Here is a 19,811-nt window from a genome sequence, read left to right as displayed (position 1 = left end):
CCCAGAGACCTCCTCCCCAAGGCCGGTGCACCACTGAGGGCCAAATTGCTGGGGGGAAATAGCAGCTTCTGGCCACCACTGAGGGCCAACTCGTGGGTGGAAGCTTCCGGCCATTGCCCGCTCCCCCTGTTCTCTCAGCAGCCTCCCTTGGCACGGTCCAATCCCTCCCCGTTGGCAGGAAGCCCCTCTGCCCTTGCTGACCGCATGGTGGCCCTGCCGTGGAAAGGAGGGGAAGCCCCCCCCCACCGCTCCCCAAGATCTCCAAGCAAGGGGGCGGGGCTCCGGGCCCCTGGGGAGTTGGGGCCTTCCACGCTGGGATCTCTGCTTGGGGCCAGGCACCGGGGGGGGCCCACGTCCTCAGCAGGCGGGGAGCCAGAGTGGAGAGTTTGCCCGCAGGGCTCGGCCTCCCTTTTCCTGCAGAGGACGGGGACGATTGGGGGACCCCCCCCTTGTGAGACAGGAAGGATTGTGTGTGGGGGGGCAGGGTAGCATTTTGTGCCCAGGGGAGCCAAGAATGAAGAGGAGCCCCCCTTTCAAGGAGCAAGTCCGCTGGGAGAGAAAGAGGCTTTTGGTCTTGTGAGCCTGGCCTGCAAATGTTCAGGGGAAACCCTTTGGATTCTTCGCTTCGTTTGCAGTTTTAGTCCTCTCTTTCTCTCCCCTCTTCCTCTCTCCCCTTCTCTCTCTTTCCCTTTCTCCTCTCCTCTTTTCTCTCTTTCTCTCCTCTCTCTCCTCTTTCCGCTCTTCTCTCTCTTTCTCTCCTCTCTCCTCTCCTTTCAGTCTCTCTCTCTCGTCTCTCTCTTTCTCTTTCTTTCTCTTCTCTCCTCTTTTCTCTCTCCTCTCTATTTCACTCTCTCCCTTCCTCTCCTCTGTCTCTCCTCTCTCCTCTGTCTCACTCTCCTCTTTCCTCTCTCTCCTGTCTCTTCTCTTTTCTCTCCCCTCTCTCTTCTCCTCTCTCCCCGCTTTTCTCTCCCTCTCTCCTCTTTTCTCTCTCCTCTTTTCTCTCTCCTCTCTGTTTCACTCTCTCTCTCTTCCTCCCTCTCCTCTCTTTCTGTCTCTCTCTCCTCTCTCTCTCCTCTCCTCTCTCTATTTCACTCTCTCTCCCTCCCTCTCCTCTCTTTCTGTCTCTCCTCTCTCCTCTCCCCTTGTCTCTCTTTCCCTTTCTCCTCTCCTCTTTTCTCTCTTTCTCTCCTCTCTCTCCTCTTTCCGCTCTTCTCTCTCTTTCTTTCTTTCTCTCTTCTCTCTTCTTTTCTCTCTCTCCTCTCTTTATTTCACTCTCTCTCCCTCCCTCTCTTCTTTCTGTCTCTCCTCTCTTCTCTCTCCTCTATCTCACTCTCCTCTTTCCTCTCTCTCCTGTCTCTTCTCCTCCCTCTCTCCCCTCTGCCTCATTCAGTCTTTCCACCTTCTTCCCAAGGGGAAAGCCTCCACGTGGGTGATGGAGCTGCCTCCTGGGTTTCCTTCCCCTTCTTTCCGTCTCCAGCCCACTGAAGGCCTCCGGAAGGAAGAGGGCACCCTGTCCCAGGGGCTCCCTTGAAAGCCAAGCCATGATAGTTGCCAAGGGCTTCTCTCTTGTGGAGAAATCACCACGAGGAGAGACTCTTTTCCCTGAGAAGTCACAGAGCAAGGAGCCGGAAAGGCCCTCTCATCCATGATGGCGCTATCGTCAACCCATTGCTCTGCCTAGGAACAATTTGTGAAGGATTCTGGAAGGCGTTTCGCCCCCAAGTCTCCTCTTTTCTCTCTTTCTCTCCTCTCTCTCCTCTTTCCTCTCTTCTCTCTCTTTCTCTCCTCTCTCCTCTCCTTTCAGTCTCTCTCTCTCTCTTCTCTTTCTTTCTCTCTTTCTTTCTCTCTTCTCTCCTCTTTTCCTTCACACAATTTGTGAAGGATTCTGGAAGGCTTTTTGCCCCCAAGTCTCCTCTTTTCTCTCTTTCTCTCCTCTCTCTCCTCTTTCCTCTCTTCTCTCTCTTTCTCTCCTTCATGTTGTTTGGAACGCCAGCAAATTTTGAAAAAGGATGTTCTGCTTTTCCCAAAAAGGCTACTGGCTCAGCGGAGAATGTGCAGGAGAAAAGGGGTCTCTTTGGACAACCCCACCCCTGCCAGGAGGTCTTCCTCTAAAACCTTCCCACCAACACGTCTCTGCGCTGGGGTCAGGGACAGGTTGGGGAAGCCAGAAAACAGTTCCAGAAAGCATCTCCTCCAGCTTACACCAAGCCAGTGGGGAGAGCATCTTAATGGCCTCCACAAGTTTGTGCAACAGGCCAAATGAGGCTGAACATTGAAAAATAAAAAAGGCAACAAGCGCAGCAGTTTCATTTGGGGAGGAGGGTGTCATTTGATGACCCCGTAATCCCTTTCATTGGGCAACTGAATGCCCGTTGTGGTTGCTGGCAGCAGGCTGCGGTCTCGGAGAGTGAGGACTCAGGTGAGGGGCCTGCATGGGATGCAGGGATGGGGCCAGGACCATCAGGGAGTGGAGTGCTCCCTTCGGAGATGGTGGAGGCTGGCAGCAGTGAGGAAGAGCACCCCGAGGAGCCTGGGCCCAGTGCATGTGTGCGCAGGGCTGCTCGGAGGAAAGAGCAGCTGCAGCAACATGGGTGATTCGGGAGTAAGGCTGCAAGCAAATGGCCTTAAGAGATAAAAGCCAGCTGAGAAACAAGAGTTCTTTGCAGGAAGCAAAGAAGTTCTTGCACTCAAGCCTTGTGGACGTTCATACTCTCTTAGTTTGTGTTTGGAGACTCTTTGTGTTTGGAATATTTCTTAGTAACTTTATCTAGTGTTCTTGACAGCCTTGCAGAACCTTGGCAAGGCTCGTTCTTATGAGGGACAATTAGTTTGAAACAGCCTTTCAACCGGGAAGGAACGGAATTCATAAAGAATCATTAAAAGGTTTTGCTGTTACCTCCGTTTGGCGTTTGTTTCCTTGGAACAAGGTTTGGGTTAGAACAAATGGCCGGATGCCCTTCCTGTCACCAATGCTGAGTTCGCAGCAGATATTTACTCATTGTGCTCAGAGAGAGAAATATCTGCTGCTACCCAGGATCGAACTCCTGATTGTGAGGCGAGAAGCAGAGCAGTTTCATAATGGAACAGGTTCTCCAGAGGAGGAAGGGCGGGCTCCGCTTCACTGGGTGGGCTGAAAAGAACCAGAGCTGACAGCCACCTCTCAAGAATCTGGGGCTCTGTTTTCACTGCATTTCGCAGAGGCCTCCACGGGCCACCGGAAGACCATTCTGATGAGAGGCTCAGACAGTCCCAGCCCCAGGCAGAAACACGAGGGGCATTGCATTCACAGGTCACCTTCATTCATAGCTCAGAAAAGCCCCTGGTCAATGGAAGGGCCCAGTTGGAGCCTCAAAGCTATGGGGGGGGTCCCATTTGGCTCCCTACACTGAGCTAGGGGTGCGTTGGACGCAGGGGTGGGATTCAAATTTCTTATCAATCGGTTCTGTGGGCGTGGCCTAATTTGTGGGTGTCAGTTGGTCACGTGACTGGCTGGGCATGGCTTGCTGACTGGGCATGGCTTGGTGGTCATGTGACTGGCTGGGCGTGGGTTGTATGTAAATATTATAAATATTTATGTAAATATTGGATTTTTAAATAAAAAAAGCAACTTTTACCCAAATTGAGGCAAAGCAGGCAAGCAGATTGTGTTGCTCACAGAATCACAGATTCACTTTGAGACCTATCTTTCTGCAATCTGCTACCTCTCATATAAAATTTGCTTGCAAGCAAACTCGCAAAATTAACTCACAATGCACCATATGTGTAAATATTGATTTTTTTTAATAAAAAAAGAGCAACTTTTACCCCAAATCAGGCAAAACAGGTAGGCAGATGGAGTTGCTCACAGAATCACAGATTCACTCAGAGATCTACCTTTCTGCCATCTGCTACCTGAGTCTGCAGTGGAAGCTTCGGTCCTAAGGAAGGTTCAGCTCTGCTTTTAGATTAGCTAGAGAGCAAGAAATCCAACCATTTCCTGCTTTCTAGCTAATCTCAATCTCCCAGCACAGCAGAACAGCTGATGGTCGGGAAAAAAAAAAGGAAAATAGCAACTTACCAAAGGCAGGCAAGTTTGATGGCTCGCATGCCAGGTAAGGAGTGAGTGGGCGGGGCGGGGCCAGCCAGTGGTGTGATTTGCCGGTTCTCCAAACTGAGCAGAATTGTAACAACCGGTTCTATAGAACTGGTCCGACCAGGTAGAATCCCACCCCTGGTTGGACATCTCCAAGAGTCCCTTCCAGCCTCAGGATTCCATGTACAATATTAAACTCCCAGTTCGATTTTGAAACTGAAAAGGGTTTCTTTCGTTCATTTCATCAGCTTTACTTGGCACAAAATCTTATGGACCTTAGCAAATTCTACAGGTAGATATGTGCTTTTGTGGGAACGGAGAAGAAAGATCTACTCAATGGGAACCAGTTCAGGGAGGAAAGGTGGAGAGATATGAAAACTTTTGAGGGACAACATTTTTGCGGAGAGGTAGAAAAATAAGGTTATTGGGCAAATTTCTATGGCAGAGGTATCCACACTTGGCAACTTTAAGGCTTGTGGACTTCAACTCCCAGAATTCCTCAGCCAGCTTTTGTTTGGGGACCCCTGGTCTATGGAGATTCTCAATCATCATAATTGTCTAAAAGATGCTTTTTCCAAAAGGCAAGCAAACTTTCTTGGGTTTTTTTCTCTGCATACACATTTCAAAGTTTCTTGGATGAGAAGTGAAACGTCTTCAAACCAAGAAAGTCCAGTTGTCTTTTGAAAAAGAAAAAAAAAAAGGACCTTCCAGGCTGGGTTATTGGGTCATTTCCCCCTCCCCATCATGTCAACTGTTGAATGGCAGCCAAAGGAGTGGATTTTAGTAGGAAAAGTCAATTTAGAAACGCTGATAAGGAGAAAAAAAATGGCAGCTCAACGATCTGACCCTTGGATTTTAAAAGCCGTTCAATTCATCCCAATTTTCCAAGGGTGCCTTTAAGCCAAGGAAAAGGAGGCTCCCTGGGAAAACTCTCGGTGAATTGCAGTGGAAATCAAAGCTGCCCAAAGTCCTTTCCATTCTGCCTGTGCTGAGCTTCAGCCACCATGGCTGTGAGCAAGAGCAGTCCCACCAGGGGAGGGAAAACCCAACCGTGCCTAGACACACACTCCCTGCAGTTTGGAAAATGGTGCCTAAGAGGCCCTCAACCTTCCCCCAAATTCTGCCAACTCTGCCCTTCCTGGGCCCAAGAGGTCTACTTACCTTAAACTGTCTGGCCAGGTGTTGCTTATGACTCTCTTCCACTTGTTTGAACTTGGATTCCAGGCCTCTCATTTGATTTTCCATTTTCTCCACATACTGAAGATCCCGTTGAGTTCGCCTGTCCAAGACTTCTATGGACTGGGACATGTTCTGTACCTGTGGAGCGACCGGGTGCGAGGGGAGAGGCGGGGGGAGGAACCAAGAGAAAAGGAGTCATTAAAGTAAGAGGGACATGAAGAGGAGCTTGACAAAAATCTCTTTGCCACGATCAAGGAAAGTGAGAGCAGAAATAACGGATACAAGTTGCGGCTACCTAGATTTCTTTTGAATTTAAGGAAGAATGTACTGAAAATAACAATTGTCCAATAGTGGAACTGTCTATCTAGAGAGGAGGCAGATTCTCCAACCCTGGAAGTTTTCAAGAAGTTGGACCTCTTGGTAATAGCTTAATTGATTTTCCTGAACATGGTAAGAGAGTAATTCAACAATTTACAGTTTTAGGATAACAGGATCTGTGCAATACGGCTTGTGGAAAATGGCTTGAACTTTCAGTGACCAGATAGCAATAGCACTTAGACTTATATACTGCTTTATAGTGCTTTCCAGCCCTCTCTAAGCGGTTTACAGAGTCAGCCTCTTGCCCCCAACAATCTGGGTCCTCATTTTACCCACCTCAGAAGGATGGAAGGCTGAATCCAGCCTTGAGCCTGGTGACATTCGAACTGCCAAATCGCAGGCAGTCGGCAGTCAGTAGAAGTAGCCTGCAGTACTGCACTCTGACCACTACACCACCATGGTTTATGGGGATGGGGGAAAAATGGCAACCAGGTTTGTAGCTCAGTACATTCAAAGGCTATAGTTCTGTCTTTCTTGGCCTGCTTGTAAGCCACATGATACTTGCTTACTCCCAAGTAGAAAAAAATAAAGTCTCCACTTGGATGAAGGGACAGAAGGACAAACGTTGATTAAATGACAAAATGAGATTTTTTGCGTAACAATGCTCGGTAAAGCCTGCCTCTGTTTGAAATCAAAGTGACATCTGTTACAAAGCCAATTGAGCTCCATGAAACTGAGGGGTTTACCTTATACAGGTGTAGGTGTACAGTTGTTATTCAGTGCAGCCGAAGAAGGCAAGGCAGTGAGATGGAGGTAAGGTTCTTGTTGTAACAGTTTGTATTATTATAATAATATTTGTATGTGTGTATCTGTCAGTCTGTGCTCAAATAATGCTGCAATTTACAGGTGGGATGCTGGAATTCATTCATTATTGATTTTAATTATAAGCTGTCTAATCCGAAAGTATCTTAGGACAGCATTTTAAAAAAATGTAAAAATGTATTACATAAACTACAATGGAAATAAATCAGTAATGAACAAGAAAAATAACAAGACTCCAGTCCAGGGGAATAGAAGTAGAATTGACCAAGGCTCTGCTTTCAGCTTCTAAATAGCCCTGGACAGAGGTCTGCTGGAAAAGCCAGAGTTTAAAAACTTTCTTGATAAGGCGGGAGGAATCTGCTACTCCAAAGAGTAGCCACACATCTCTCAGATCATATAAGGTGGTACAATTTGATTGACAGGCCTGAAATATGCCAACAGGGCTAGAGCTTAGAAAATCTAGGATCAATTGGATACGTCCAAATTGTCTCTCAGATTGCTAACGATCGTTGGCATGTGTATGTTTTGCTGCCAACATGCCAGTCCATCCACCCCTCTATCAACTGCTTCATTTACAGCAATTGGCAGGTTAAAAGATGTCAAGACTCTAGAAAGATGCAGATCAGAACCAGGAGGATGAGGGGACTGGAGGCTCAAACATACGAAGAACCGTTGCAGGAACTGGGCCTGGCTAGTCTGGGGAAGAGAAGGACCAGGGGAGACAGGAGAGCAGCCTTCCAGGCTACCATAGAGAGCAGGAAGGGGGCCAAGCTATTCTCCAAGGCACCCGAAGGCCAGACAAGGAACACTGGATGGAAGCTGAACAAGGAGAGATTCAACCTGGAAATAAGGAGGAATTTCCTGAAAGGAGAGTAATCAACCCATGAAACAGAAGCTGTGGGAGCTTCATCCCTGGTGGCTTTCAAGAAGAGACTGGACTGCCACCTGTCAGAAATGGTACAGGGGGTTGGACTAGATGACCTACAAGATCCCTTCCAACTTTGCTAGTCTATTTCTTTGTTAATTTGGGGGTCTTTTTTTACTTGCAGGTGTTGTTTGAAAATCAGGGGGCAGCTGCAACCAGGAGGGCCTTTGCACAGGGTTCATTTTGGGTGCCACTTGTTCCCCTTCCCTGAGGCAGAAGGGCTTTTAGGCAGCCATTCGTGACCTGGTTCCCTCATCTTGATTGGATTATAGCAATATGCTCTATATGGGGCTGCCCTAAGCTACCACTGGTTCAAACCTACCAGTTTAATGTTTTTAGCTATTTTTATGTTTTCTCTAATTTTCAATGTTGCAACTGGCTTTGGGTGGCCAATGCGTTTAAATAGATAGATTAAAAAATGATAACAACGCTGTAAAAAAAAAATAAAGCAAACGCAATCCTCAGCTGAAGCACGGTGTCAAAACCAACAAAGATCTATATTCTGCGTTGGTCAGATCACACCTAGAACATCATGTCCCATTTTACATTTTAGGAAAGACACTGGCAAATTGGAGCATGTCCAGAGAAAAGCAATGATGACTTGTGGTGGACATGTGCAAAGGCAAAGAAATACTGGACAAAAGTACATACCTGGTTATGTTAAAGCAGCACTTAGATTATGAGCCAGAAATATTTTTGCGAGGCATAGTACCAGAAAAGTATAACAAAGGGAATATATATTTAATATTGCATGTATTGACAGCAGAAAGAATTGTATTTGCACAGCATTGGAAAAATGAGCAAATGCCTACAGAAGATGTAATTTCAAAAAAATTAGATTGTGCAGAAATGGACAGTTTAATATTAAAGGTGGAAGAAAAAGAAGATAGAGAATTTTCTAACATGGGACTTGTTTTACAAATGGTTGGATAATAGAGGTAGAAATTGTAAGCAAAATGATCCAGAGAATACACTGTTTGCTAAGCACATATCTATATAATGTGAAAAATGCATAAATAAACGGTTTAAAAAAGGGAGAGAAAGCAATGAGGATGTCGGGACTGGTACAAAATACGTAAGAGGAACACTTGGATGGGTTGGGTACCTTCAGTCTTGAGAGAAGAAGACTGCAGTGAGACAACTGTCCAGAGCAAGGGTCTTCAAATGTGACAGCTTTAAGACTTGTGGACTTCAACTCCCAGAATTCCTCAGCTAACATGACTGGAGGAAGAATTCTGGGAGTTGAAGTCCACAAGCTGTCACATTTGAAGACCCCTGGTCCAGAAGATGATCATGTAGATACAAGATGTAGCAGGATCATTTTGGAATGGATTGGGTTGGATACAAGAAGACCACCCTGAGGATGAAAGCTGTTCCTCAATGGGTCAGGCTCCTGTCAGCGTTCCAGCGAAACTCCCCATTTCATTCAGCACTCAGAAACAAAGTTCATCCCTTCCCAACTGAAATTCACAAACCCATTCCCCCACATCCACCGGTCCATCACATGGGCCAATCAACCATCGTCCCAACTGCAGACCTTCCTCCAACCACTCCTTCCTAGGTGCAGGGTAACCTGTCCTTGACTTTATGAAAAGAATGCTGTTGAGCCTAATCTTCTACCTCTCTATGTAATCTCTTCTCCCAAATTCACAAGCACTAAAATGTGGCAACTTCTAAGTAAAATATGGGTTCCAAAGCTGACAGGAACTTCCTTCACTGGAGGGTTTAAGCAGAGGTTGGATGGCCACCTGTCAGGGATGTCCAGAGGGGGGGTGTCAACTTTCCTATGCCTGTTTTAGTAGTTGCTGTTAAAAAAATGGAGGGGGGGAGAATCTGGAAGAGCAGTGCAGCGGTTTGAAAGTGAAAGTGCATTCCAACTCTTCTCTTTAAAAGGTTGTAACTAAAATACCAGAGTTTTTGCCCGCAAATATATTTAATTGGAGAACGTGAATGATGACACCCAGCCCATGAACGCGCTCAACTGGAGAATCTGGTTGATGAGACCCCCAGGGGGGAAACAGGGTCAAAGGGGACTGTAAATGACGTAGGCCAGAATTGGCTGCATACAGGGCGGTGCCAGGATGTCGCCTCTAATGAATCCTTTCAAGTTTTTTGAAGTTTGGCTCGAGAATCATGATTTGATTAGGATGATTGCTGGAATCCTGACAATGGGTTCCTGCACAGGACAAGGGCTGGACTAGATGGACATCAAAGTCCTCCCAAGCCTTACATTCTATGACTCAAAACGGGAGCTGCATTATTACGCAAAAGATCAAGTTCATTCAAGAATGTAATTAGTCTGAAGAAAGACGGGTGTGAAGATGCGAATCCCGGAGTCGGGAGAAGCAACTGGGAACAACAGTAGAAGGGTTTTATCTCCCTGAAATTCTTCCCGGGGCAAGAGGGATAACATTTCTCTTTCAACTATACTAACTATCGATAAATTTGTATCCAGGCCCGTGTATCAGAACATGTACATCTCTGCAGAGCTGTGCCTACGGTTGCCCTTTCCTTTCTGGTGGATTACAAACCGAAGGCCGATATGCTGAATAGGCACTTCAGAAAGAGCACTGAGACACTGGCCAAACTCTGCCCTCCTTTCCCACTTGCGAAATGCGCAGCAGCAAACAACCTCCAAAGGCAGAGCTTGATCTGCAGAGCATCTTCCAAGGCCGAGTCTGTCTGGCACGCAATATGCCATGAAGGTAATAGCAATAGCCCTTAGACTTATATACCACTTCACGGTGCTTTACAGCCTCTCTAACCAGTTTACAGAGTCAGCCTCTTGCCTTCAACAATCTGGGACCCTCATTTTACCCAACTTGGACGGATGGATGGCTGAGTCAACCTTGAGCCGGTCAGTGGTATATATATACCACTATATACCATATATATATATACCATATATACCATATATATGTGTGTGTGTGTGTATGTGTATGTGTGTATGTATGTATGTATGTATGTATGTATGTATGTATGTATGTATGTATATATGTATGTATGGCATTCAGCTTTGTTCGGGTGTTTTCCCACGTCCTTGTAGTTGTGCTTTTAAAGTTGTAGCAACGTTTCGGCAGAATCTCATCTGCCATCATCACGCCCAGAAGCCTGATGATGGCAGATGAGATTCTGCTGAAACGTTGCTACAACTTTAAAAGCACAACTACAAGGACGTGGGAAAACACCCGAACAAAGCTGAATGCCATACATGTAAGTACCCGCGAAAACTTAAGGAAATAAATATATATGGAGGGAGGGAGGGAGAGAAAGAGAGAGAGGCAGGCAGCAATATACTTATATTATAATAGGCTTCACAATGCTTCACAGCCCTCTCTAAGCAGTTTAAACAGTCAGCCTATTGACCCCAACTATCTGGGTCCTCATTTTACCAACCTTGGAAGGACAGAATGCTGAGTTAACCTTGAACCAGTCAGGATCAAACTGCTGGTAGTGGGCATAATTAGCCTGCAATACCACATTCTGACTATTGTGCGATCACAATGCTTGTTTGTTTTGACCAGCTTCCTTACTTGCTGGCTGGAAGCAAGGAAGGATGTAACTGGCAAGGATCATGGATGGTTGTTAATGCACAATGGTTGCCAAGGGGCCAGTTGGGATCACATGGAAACAGGGACACTGCAAGAACTGTAAAGTGTGAGGACTGGTCTCAAGTCACCTTTTAAGCACGGTCGTAACGTTGAACCATCGCTACACAAATGGTCATTAAACAAGGACTTCCCGTATTGGAAATTGCCACCTATTACTTCTTTCAATCATCTTCATTTTTTTTTAAAAAAAAAAACCCTCTTCTTTGATGAGAATCCTTTAATACAGGGGTCTCCAACCTTGGGAACTTTAAGACTTGTGGACTTCAACTCCCAGAGTTCCTCAGCCAGCTTTGCTGGGAGTTGAAGTCCACAAGTCTTAAAGTTCCCAAGGTTGGAGACCCCTGCTTTAATGGATGTCTCAGAATCAGTGGGCCTTTGAAATTTGGGGCTCACAATTGCGTAAGCAGCTATGTTTCTGGGACTCGCTTGCTTTCTTCAGAAGTTTCACAGTCCCAAGACTGCATGCAGAATCTCGGCATGGTCTGAAAATTAAGCATGCACCGATTCTTGGTTGCTTGAAGTGATCCAAAGCTCTGTGTTTTCTTAAGACAGCAGAGTTGGGTCTGACGACAGGAATGGGTTAAATTGTGCTGCCCAGGCCAGCACAAGAAATGGTAGCTGATGCATTTAAAAATTACAAGCCCTTCTTTCCTTCCCTCCTTCTCCTTCCTTCCTTCCTTCCTTCCTTCCTTCCTTCCTTCCTTCCTTCCTTCCTTCCTTCCTTCCTTCCTTCCTTCCTTCCTTCCTTCCCTCTCTTGCCCTGAAAAGCGTTTGTGTGTTATAAAGGCCGTGAAATGCCTTCCAATCATGCACTGGCAATCAGAGGCCATTCCCACACAATAAAAAAGATGTCGAGACTCTAAAAAAGGTGCGGAGACGAGCAACCAGGATGATTAGGGGACCGGAGGCTAAAACAGACAATGAACGGTTGTGGGAACTGGGCCTGGCTAGTCTAGGGAAGAGAAGGAGCAGGGGAGACAGGAGAGCAGCCTTCCAATACTTGAGGGGCTGCCACAGGGAGGAGGAGGAGGGGGTCAAGCTATTCTCCAAGGCACCTGAAGGCCAGACAAGGAATAAGGGATGGGAACTGAACAAGGAGAGATTCAACCTGAAAACAAGGAGGAATTTCCTGACTGAGAACAATCCACCAATGGAAGAGAAGTTGTCTTCAGAAGTTGTGGGAGCTTCGTCACTGGAAACTTTCAAGAAAAGACTGGATTGCCATTTGTCAGAAATGATGTAGGAACCCCTGCTTGGGCAGGGGGTGGGACTAGATGACCTCTAAGGTCTCTTCCAACTCTGTTAAGCTGTATGCTGTGGTCTACTTTGTCAAATGCCTTGCTGAAGTCCAAATATTCTGTGTTCACGGCGTTTCACTGGTCCATTAATTTAGTCACTTTGTCAAAGACTGCAATGAGGGAGAGCCGCCCTGATGATCAGTCCCAGGAACTGCAGTAACTTTCCGAACAAAGGACAAGGCAATTTATAACTCTGATGAATCCTCTTTGCACTTTGTTTAGGAGGGTTTAGAAAAGCTCGGAAAAATCTGGTTTAGCCACAGCTACGTCAAGAAAACAGAACGGCGATATGCACTCCATTTACGGAATATGGGCAACAGAAGAAAGACACTATCGTGTCCAGCACAAGTAATGGTACCCCCTTTAAACCAGGGTTTCTCAACCTTGGTCACTTGAGGACGTGCGGAATGCTTGATGGGGAATCCTAAAGAGTTGGAATCCACCCCATCTTCAAGTGGCCAGGATTTAAACCTGCTTTTAGCAGGTCCAGTGAGCAAGATTTGAAGCTTCGTTACTGGGAAACATCTAAGATGTTAAATTGCTTCGTGCATTATGATTGGGGGTAGGAGGAACCCATCACCATATTCATCAAAACCTGGCAGATTATATCCCAAATGCCAAGGATAATGATACGTTCAGTTGCCAGAATCTAATTAATTTGGGGAATGGAAGTGGAGAGATGATATTTCATATAAAAAAAAAAATCCGTGCAATGGAAGCAATTAAACATTGAATTCCTTGATCTTGAATATTATCCTTCTGATCTCTGTGGACCGGAGGCTATTAAAAACAGATCACATGGATATATATATATATAAATATATATACTCGGGAATCCACAAATCATCTTTTTTCTGTTATGGTTTGATGAATCGAACCCAACCTTTTTCGAGTCAGTTGAGAAAACAAAGAACATAGCTCTGCATTTCAATGTTGCTGCTCACGTGGCTTTTGGGGGAAGCTGTGCGCTTTGAACAAGTTCAAGCATTAAATTAATGAAGAGCGAAGTGATTTGGACCAATTGGAGGTTTAATGCTTTCCTCTCCTAGAAGGTTTATTTAGGACAATAGGCTGGCTTTGATCTTTTTTTCAGGTTTAATTAACCAGTGTAGCTTCAAGTCTCTTGAACATCAAATATATTTTCTGTGGTTCTCATTATAATAAGGGACACGGATTAATTGAAACCAATCAATGTACTCCTTTTGTCGTCCCTCATGTATAAAGAAAAAAAAAAAGGTAAACCTTTACTATTCCCTGACTATTCAGAAATTTTAAAGTTTGCACACTGCAACGCTGGGTTCCCAACTGCAAAGTTGGGAACACCAATAGCTGTCTCTGTGTGGCACATAATAGCATAGGTAGTTGGCAGGTACCAAGCCAAAAAAAGAGGCACCGTTTTTTCTTCTCTTAAAGAGTCCAATTCCAAAGGTGGAAGGGGAAAAAATCAAAATGTAATTTTCCTAAAATGTTGTAGCTAAAATTTAAGTGGTGAAAGGAGACATAACACAGTGGACTCTGTTATAAACAAGAGGATGTCCATACAAGGTACCCTCTCTTTAGGCCTCCCCACCCCCCAAAAGTGGTCCTGTCTCAAATTCTGTAGCCTAGCAAATAAATCCGCTAAATTTAGTAGCAATGAAAACATTTGATTCAAACGTTGGACATCTTAAATTTATTCTACCAGTAAATCAACTCAAGTCATCATTGATCATGAGAGTCCTGAAATACATTAAAACTTCTAGCACTTCGTTCCACGCCCCCAGCTCGAATTCAAATTCTATTTTGGCAGTTTAAAGCCCCCTGTGTCTCCCTCACCTTCACTTGATTCATATTCATTTTGCAACCCAGCTTTGCAATTGCAATTGCAATTCGGTTTCTCCATTTCCATAAATTGAAGAGACAGAGAGAGAGAGAGAGAGAGAGAAGGATGGATGGCAGGTAGGTAGGTAGGAAGGTAGGTAGATAGTAGGTAGGAAGGTAGGTAGGTAGGAAAGTGGATAGATAGAAATAGATAAGTAGGTAGGTAGGTAGTAGGTAGGTAGATAGGAAGGTAGATAGAAATAGAAATAGAAAGATGGATGGATGGATGGTAGGTAGATAGGTACAGTAGATAGGTAGGTAGATGGATGGATTGATGGATGAAAGATGGTAGGAAGGTAGGAAGATGGATGGATGGATGGATGGATGGATAGATAGATAGGTAGATAGATAGATAAAAATGGATGGATAAATGGATGGATGGTAGGCAGGTAGGTAGATAGATAGATAGATAGATAGATAGATAGATAGATAGATAGATAGATAGATAGATAGATAGATAGATGATCAATGGATGGATGGATGGATGGATGGATGGATGGATGGATAGATAGATAGATAGATAGATAGATGATAGATAGATAGGTAGATAGATAGATAGATAGATAGATAAATTAGATAGATGGATGGATGGATGGATAGATAGATAGATAGATAGATAGATAGATAGATAGATAGATAGATAGATGATAGATAGGTAGGTAGGTAGGTAGGTAGGTAGATAGATAGATAGATAGATGATAGATAGATAGATAGATAGGTAGGTAGATAGGTAGATAGGTAGATATGCATTCCAGAGCCATGATACCGTTACCTTTTCCAAGAGTTGTCGTAGCTGCTTTGTTCTGGCATCCCGTGAGCACATCGTCTGCTGAGGTGCCACCACTGTGCAGATGCATCGTCCTTCACTGTCCTGAGCAGAACTGTACACCTGCCAGCTTTCCTCAGGGTTGGTAGGCAACACCTGGTTGGACACATGAGAGAAGGCGCATGAGGCAGGTCTCAGGGGGGTCTCGAAGAACTCAAAAGTTTTTAGCCAATGCAGGAGGAGCAAGGAAGGCGGCAGGGAGCGGAAGGGGCCCCTCTGAAACAAACTGCCAGCAATTTTAACAAAGTGCTTCATGTAACCCATAATCAGCAATACTCTCTTTCGCATTCATCTCAGGAAAAAAAACAAAACCCACACCCTGCAAGGCAGGCCATGGTAGCGTGCTGTAAATGGGCCACCCAAGTGTGCCTTCATGGAGATCGAGGCGCTACCGATGCAGCTTACAATTCAGACTCTCCCTCCACTGAGCCACCAGTTCAGAGCTCAAGAAAGTAGCCCCCCCCCCGTTTCCCATATAGGCTCCCTCCCGCCAGACTGCCGTTCTGGGCCGAGCTCCCTCTGCGGGCCTTGCTCTGGATCAGGGCAGGGCAAGGGAAGGAGCAGCGGGGACCGGAAGAGTCCATCCTTTAGTGGGGAGCCTTGTCTGGCCTCGGGGCGGCCGATCTTGCTTCCTTTCCCACACCCTCCAGCTTTGCAAAGCGCTATATGGGCCACCCTCCGTGTACCTCCCAGAACTGCCAGTGGGGTGGTTCTCCTCTCGGCTTCTCCTGACATGGATTTGACTTCACAGCCGCAAAGGGGCTCTGACGGAGACTGGGGGCACCTAAGTCCCCACTTGGAAGGCTTCACCCGCGCCTTACGCTTTGCTTTTCCCCGCTTGCCTGTCTGGAAAATCTGCTGGAGGGGGAAGCAAGGGGGTATTTCTCACCTGGTCCCCTAAAATCTATGACATACACTCTCTCTTTGCAAGGACCTAAAGCCCACTGAGACCAGTGTGTGAATTCATCCTGGCTTGTCTGAGACCAAGTTGATTTCCTACAACTGCAACAAGGAAGACAGCTTAATGCCGCTCATCCCCACAGGCGGACATGGCTGGCGAGCAGAATCCGACAAGGGCAAACCTGAGCCGTTTCCTGACTAACCGATGGGCAGAAATCGATAGCCAGATTCTACCCAGCCACGGAGGCAGCAGGCAGGGCTGCCCAACTTCTTTCCTTTCAAGACCCCCATTCAGAGAAGCGGGCAATGCCCACCCTCCTCTCTGCAAAACGCCGCAGGACTCTCTAATATGGCTGTTAAAACTGCTTGGAGGCCGCTCGGGTTTTTCCGAGCACTTTGTGTTCTGAAGAATGGCTGCAGGGTCTATTTTTACTAGCCACATAAATAATTAACCACGTTAAAAGCATCTTTATAGTAAGTCTGTCCTCAGGAAGAGGAAGAAGAGGAAAGCAAGGAAGAAAACATTTCCTTTAGCTGGGATGCTGAGAGGTTTCAGAGGTGAACTTTCCAATCCCAGCTCTTGGAGGACGTCGGGCCAGGTCAGGCAATGTTGTCATGCCCCAGTTGGAATCTGATTCTGAGGGAGAGGTGGAACAGCTGACAGGGAGTGGGAATGTGGCTCTGGAGGTTGTGGAGGAAACTGGGGAAGGGCACAGGCCAGCTGGGCATTCAGAGGAAGACCCAGGCCCACCTCCTCTTCATTCTAGGGCACGCAGTGAGGAACAAATAAGGGAGCAACATGATTTACGGGGGAGGAAAGAGCCCTGATTCCCTTCATGGGCTGTAGCTGGAAAAACAGGATAAAGAGGGTGTTTGTACACAGCTCCTTGCTGGAAGCAAAGCATGAATTATCTTTGTGTCAAGTCTTAGCTGAGTTCTGGCATCCTCCCAACTGTGTGTGTTTCGTTATCTTTTGAAGTCTGCCATTCCTTATCCTGCCTTGTCTCGTTAATTGCTGCAGCCGGTGGTTTGGTGGTTGGTTTTTATTTATAATTTAGATGTACTTTGGGTTGGACGGAATTTCTCCCCTTTAAAAACTGTCTTGGGAGAGTTTTTTTCTCCAGTCGATGATAACTGGGCATTGGGGGCCACGCTGGAGGCATTAAAGGGACGTTACCTACTTTTCTGACTTTGTTGCTTTTGTGCCACACCCCTTTGGGTCATCATACGTGTCTTCTGAAGCCCCCAGAGGTCCACAGACAAAGGGAGTGGCTCCTGCCATCTGCACCGGCGTCTTCCTCAGGGCAAAACTTTGCCACAAGGGGAATCCGTTCCAGGAAAAACCACGTTGGGGATGTCAGAGAATTCGTGCCTGCTTCCGCTCCATCCTGACTTTGGGATGAAGGAAGGCATCGTGAGGAGTTCTTCCATTGGAAGATATAAAAATCCGGGAAAGTAACTCATCAGAGGAGATTGTCCATGAAAGGAAGGACGCAGTCCCAACTGGGTCCAATCCATGGGTCGATCCCAACCGAATGTTGGGTCAGAAACCCGCCGCTGCAAGAGGAATGGGCAGAGGGAGCCCCTGCTGACAATCCCAGAGTTCTCTCTTCCTTGCTCAGAATCTGCTGCCCAAAATCACAGTCCTCCCTTCTGCTGATAATGTCCTGCTCGGTGGCACAGCTAAGACGACCATAAATCAACCCAAATTGGTTGAATTTGCGTAATTGGCTCTCTGGCTCCCTACCAGAAGGCAGTAAATTCCTCCTCCTGACTTGGATCTTATTCAGCCGCTCTGACTGGATTGGAAGGCAAGTCTTCTGACCTGGCCAGGGTGCCTGTTTGCTTGCCACGGTTCAATTCAGCCACCTGCCCCACAAGATCTCTGGTGAGGGCAAAGCTGGCTAACTCCATGATGTGGTCTGCCTATTCTGAATTCCCTGAGTTTTCAGAACACAAAGCAACCTTTGAACAGGGTGAAGACCATGCTGGGCCCCATCAAATGCCACCGTCTGGCCAAAGGGATCTAAATATACTGTTGCTGTAGTCTTGTTGGCTTCAGCTCAGGTGACGTCTGTCTCCTTCTGCTGGGCAGACTTGAACAGACCAGGGCAGGTGGGCCACTGGCACAGAGGGGAGCAGGATTGTGATGGGCAGAATTGGTAAAGTGGGGGCAGAGTTTCCCCATCGCTTCTCCAGAGGGGACCCTTGCCCAGACTTGAAGGGAGGGGCACAAGTGGAGAGAAGCAACAGGGTGGTTTGGGGGGAGGAAACGGGCCGGCCCGAGCAAGTTGAAGTCTTCAGGATGAGACCGATGAACCTTGAAAGGGTTTCCAGAGAGACGTCATCTCTGAGAAATCATGGAGGATTAGAAGAGCGCCAGAGAACGGAGGATGGCCAGTTTGGGTCTCCTCTTCAAAATGGAGGAAAAGAGGACCCGGGCAACCACAAACCAGTCAGATTAACAGAGTTGGAAGGGACCTTGCAGGTCATCTAGTCCAACCCCCTGCCCAAGCAGGAGACTACACATCATTCCTGACAGATGCCAGCCCAGCCTCTTCTTGGAAGCTTCCGGGGATGAAGCTCCCACAACTTCTGAAGGCAACTTCTGTTCCATGGGTGGATTGTTCTCGCTGTTAGGAAATTCCTCTTTATTTCCGGGTTGAATCTCTCCTTGTTCAGTTTGCATCCATTATTCCATTATTCCTGATGCAACCAACACCAGGCAAAATTTTGGAAAAGGTTATTAAATAGGATTCCCCCCCACCAACCCCCGAGCACTTGGAAAAAGAATGCGCTACTTGGTATAAGAGGCAACATGGATTTCTTAGGAATAAAATATCCCAAGCGCAACCTGCTCTCTCTCTCTCTCTCTCTCTCTCTCTCTCTCTCTCTCTCTCTTTTGAACGGCTGACCTCACCTGACCAAGCAGAATGTGACAGGTGCAGGATGCTTCGTTTTCAGCAAAGCCTGCGAGAAAGTGGCCAGGAGGCTCAAAGAAGAGGGTAAAATGTGGGCCAGGGAGCTGTACTCATGAGACGGGTGGGACAGTTATACCAAGGGCCAAAGCCATCCAGGGAGAGCGAAGGGGAAATGGAGGGCCCTGCAATAGATTCAGGCAATACATGACTTGGGAAAATGGTCAGGAAACAGGACATTCAAGTTCAGCAGTGACACAAATCTTGGAGGCATACAAGCTACCGGAAAGGATTCATTTCTTGATAAGTTGGGCAGAAAAATGCTCGAGGAAGCATTTCGCTAAAGGCAGCTGGCAAGGAAAACCAAAGGCTGGTGTAGGATTAGCCGCCTGTGTAGGAGCCTCTGTGGCACAGTGGTTAGAGCGCAGTACTGCAATCTACTTCTGCAGCCAGCTGCCTACAATTGGGCAGTTCAAATCCCACCAGGCTCGAGGTTGACTCAACCTCCCATCCTCCCAAGGGGGGTAAAATGAGGACCCAGATTGTTGGGGGCAAGAGGCTGATTCTGTAAACCGCTTAGAGAGAGAGAGAGCTGGAAAGCACTGCGAAGCGGGATATAAATCTAAGTGCTATTGCTACCTCCCTTCCTTCCTTCACTTCCTTCCTTCCTGCACAGAGGTTAGAATGCAGCATTGCGGACTAAGTCTGCCCACAGGAGCTCGATCCTGACTGGCTCAAGGCTGACTCAGCCTCCCGTCCTTCCAAGGCGGGGTAAAATGAGGACCCAGATTTGAGGGGGCAAGAGGTTGACTCTGTAAACCGCTTAGAGAGGGCTGCAGAGCACTATACAGCAGTATATAAGTCTAACGGCTGTTGCTATCTATCATCTATCTATCTCTATCTACCTATCTATCTATCTCTATCATCTATCTAAGAGCTGTAGTGGCACAGTGATCAGGATGCAATATTGCAGGCTAATTCTGCCCTCTGCCAGGAGTTCGATTCTGACCAGCTCAAGATTCAGACTCGGCCTTCTGTCCTTCTTAGGTGGGTAAAATAAGGATCCAGATTGTTGGGGGCAA

General features: G+C 46.7%; 1 protein-coding gene across 2 annotated transcripts in view; it reads right to left on the bottom strand.

The window, feature by feature from the left end:
• OLFM1 (olfactomedin 1) overlaps positions 1-19,811 on the bottom strand; it is a 55,309-nt gene that overhangs the window by 9,014 nt on the left and 26,484 nt on the right. For both annotated transcript variants that reach the window (XM_087914733.1, XM_026719174.2), the window contains exons 2-3: positions 14,858-15,007; positions 5,234-5,389 (exon numbers count right to left, since the gene is read on the bottom strand). In XM_087914733.1, the coding sequence (XP_087770859.1) occupies positions 5,234-5,389; positions 14,858-15,007 (306 nt within the window). The remainder of the gene's footprint in view (positions 1-5,233; positions 5,390-14,857; positions 15,008-19,811) is intronic.

This window comes from Pseudonaja textilis, chromosome 17 (genome assembly GCF_049901715.1).
Source record: "Pseudonaja textilis isolate UNSWEBS1 chromosome 17, rPseTex1.2, whole genome shotgun sequence".
NCBI classification, from domain to species: domain Eukaryota; kingdom Metazoa; phylum Chordata; class Lepidosauria; order Squamata; family Elapidae; genus Pseudonaja; species Pseudonaja textilis.
The sequence above is the reverse complement of the archived record's forward strand: the minus strand, read 5'-3'. Positions and strand labels throughout refer to the sequence as shown.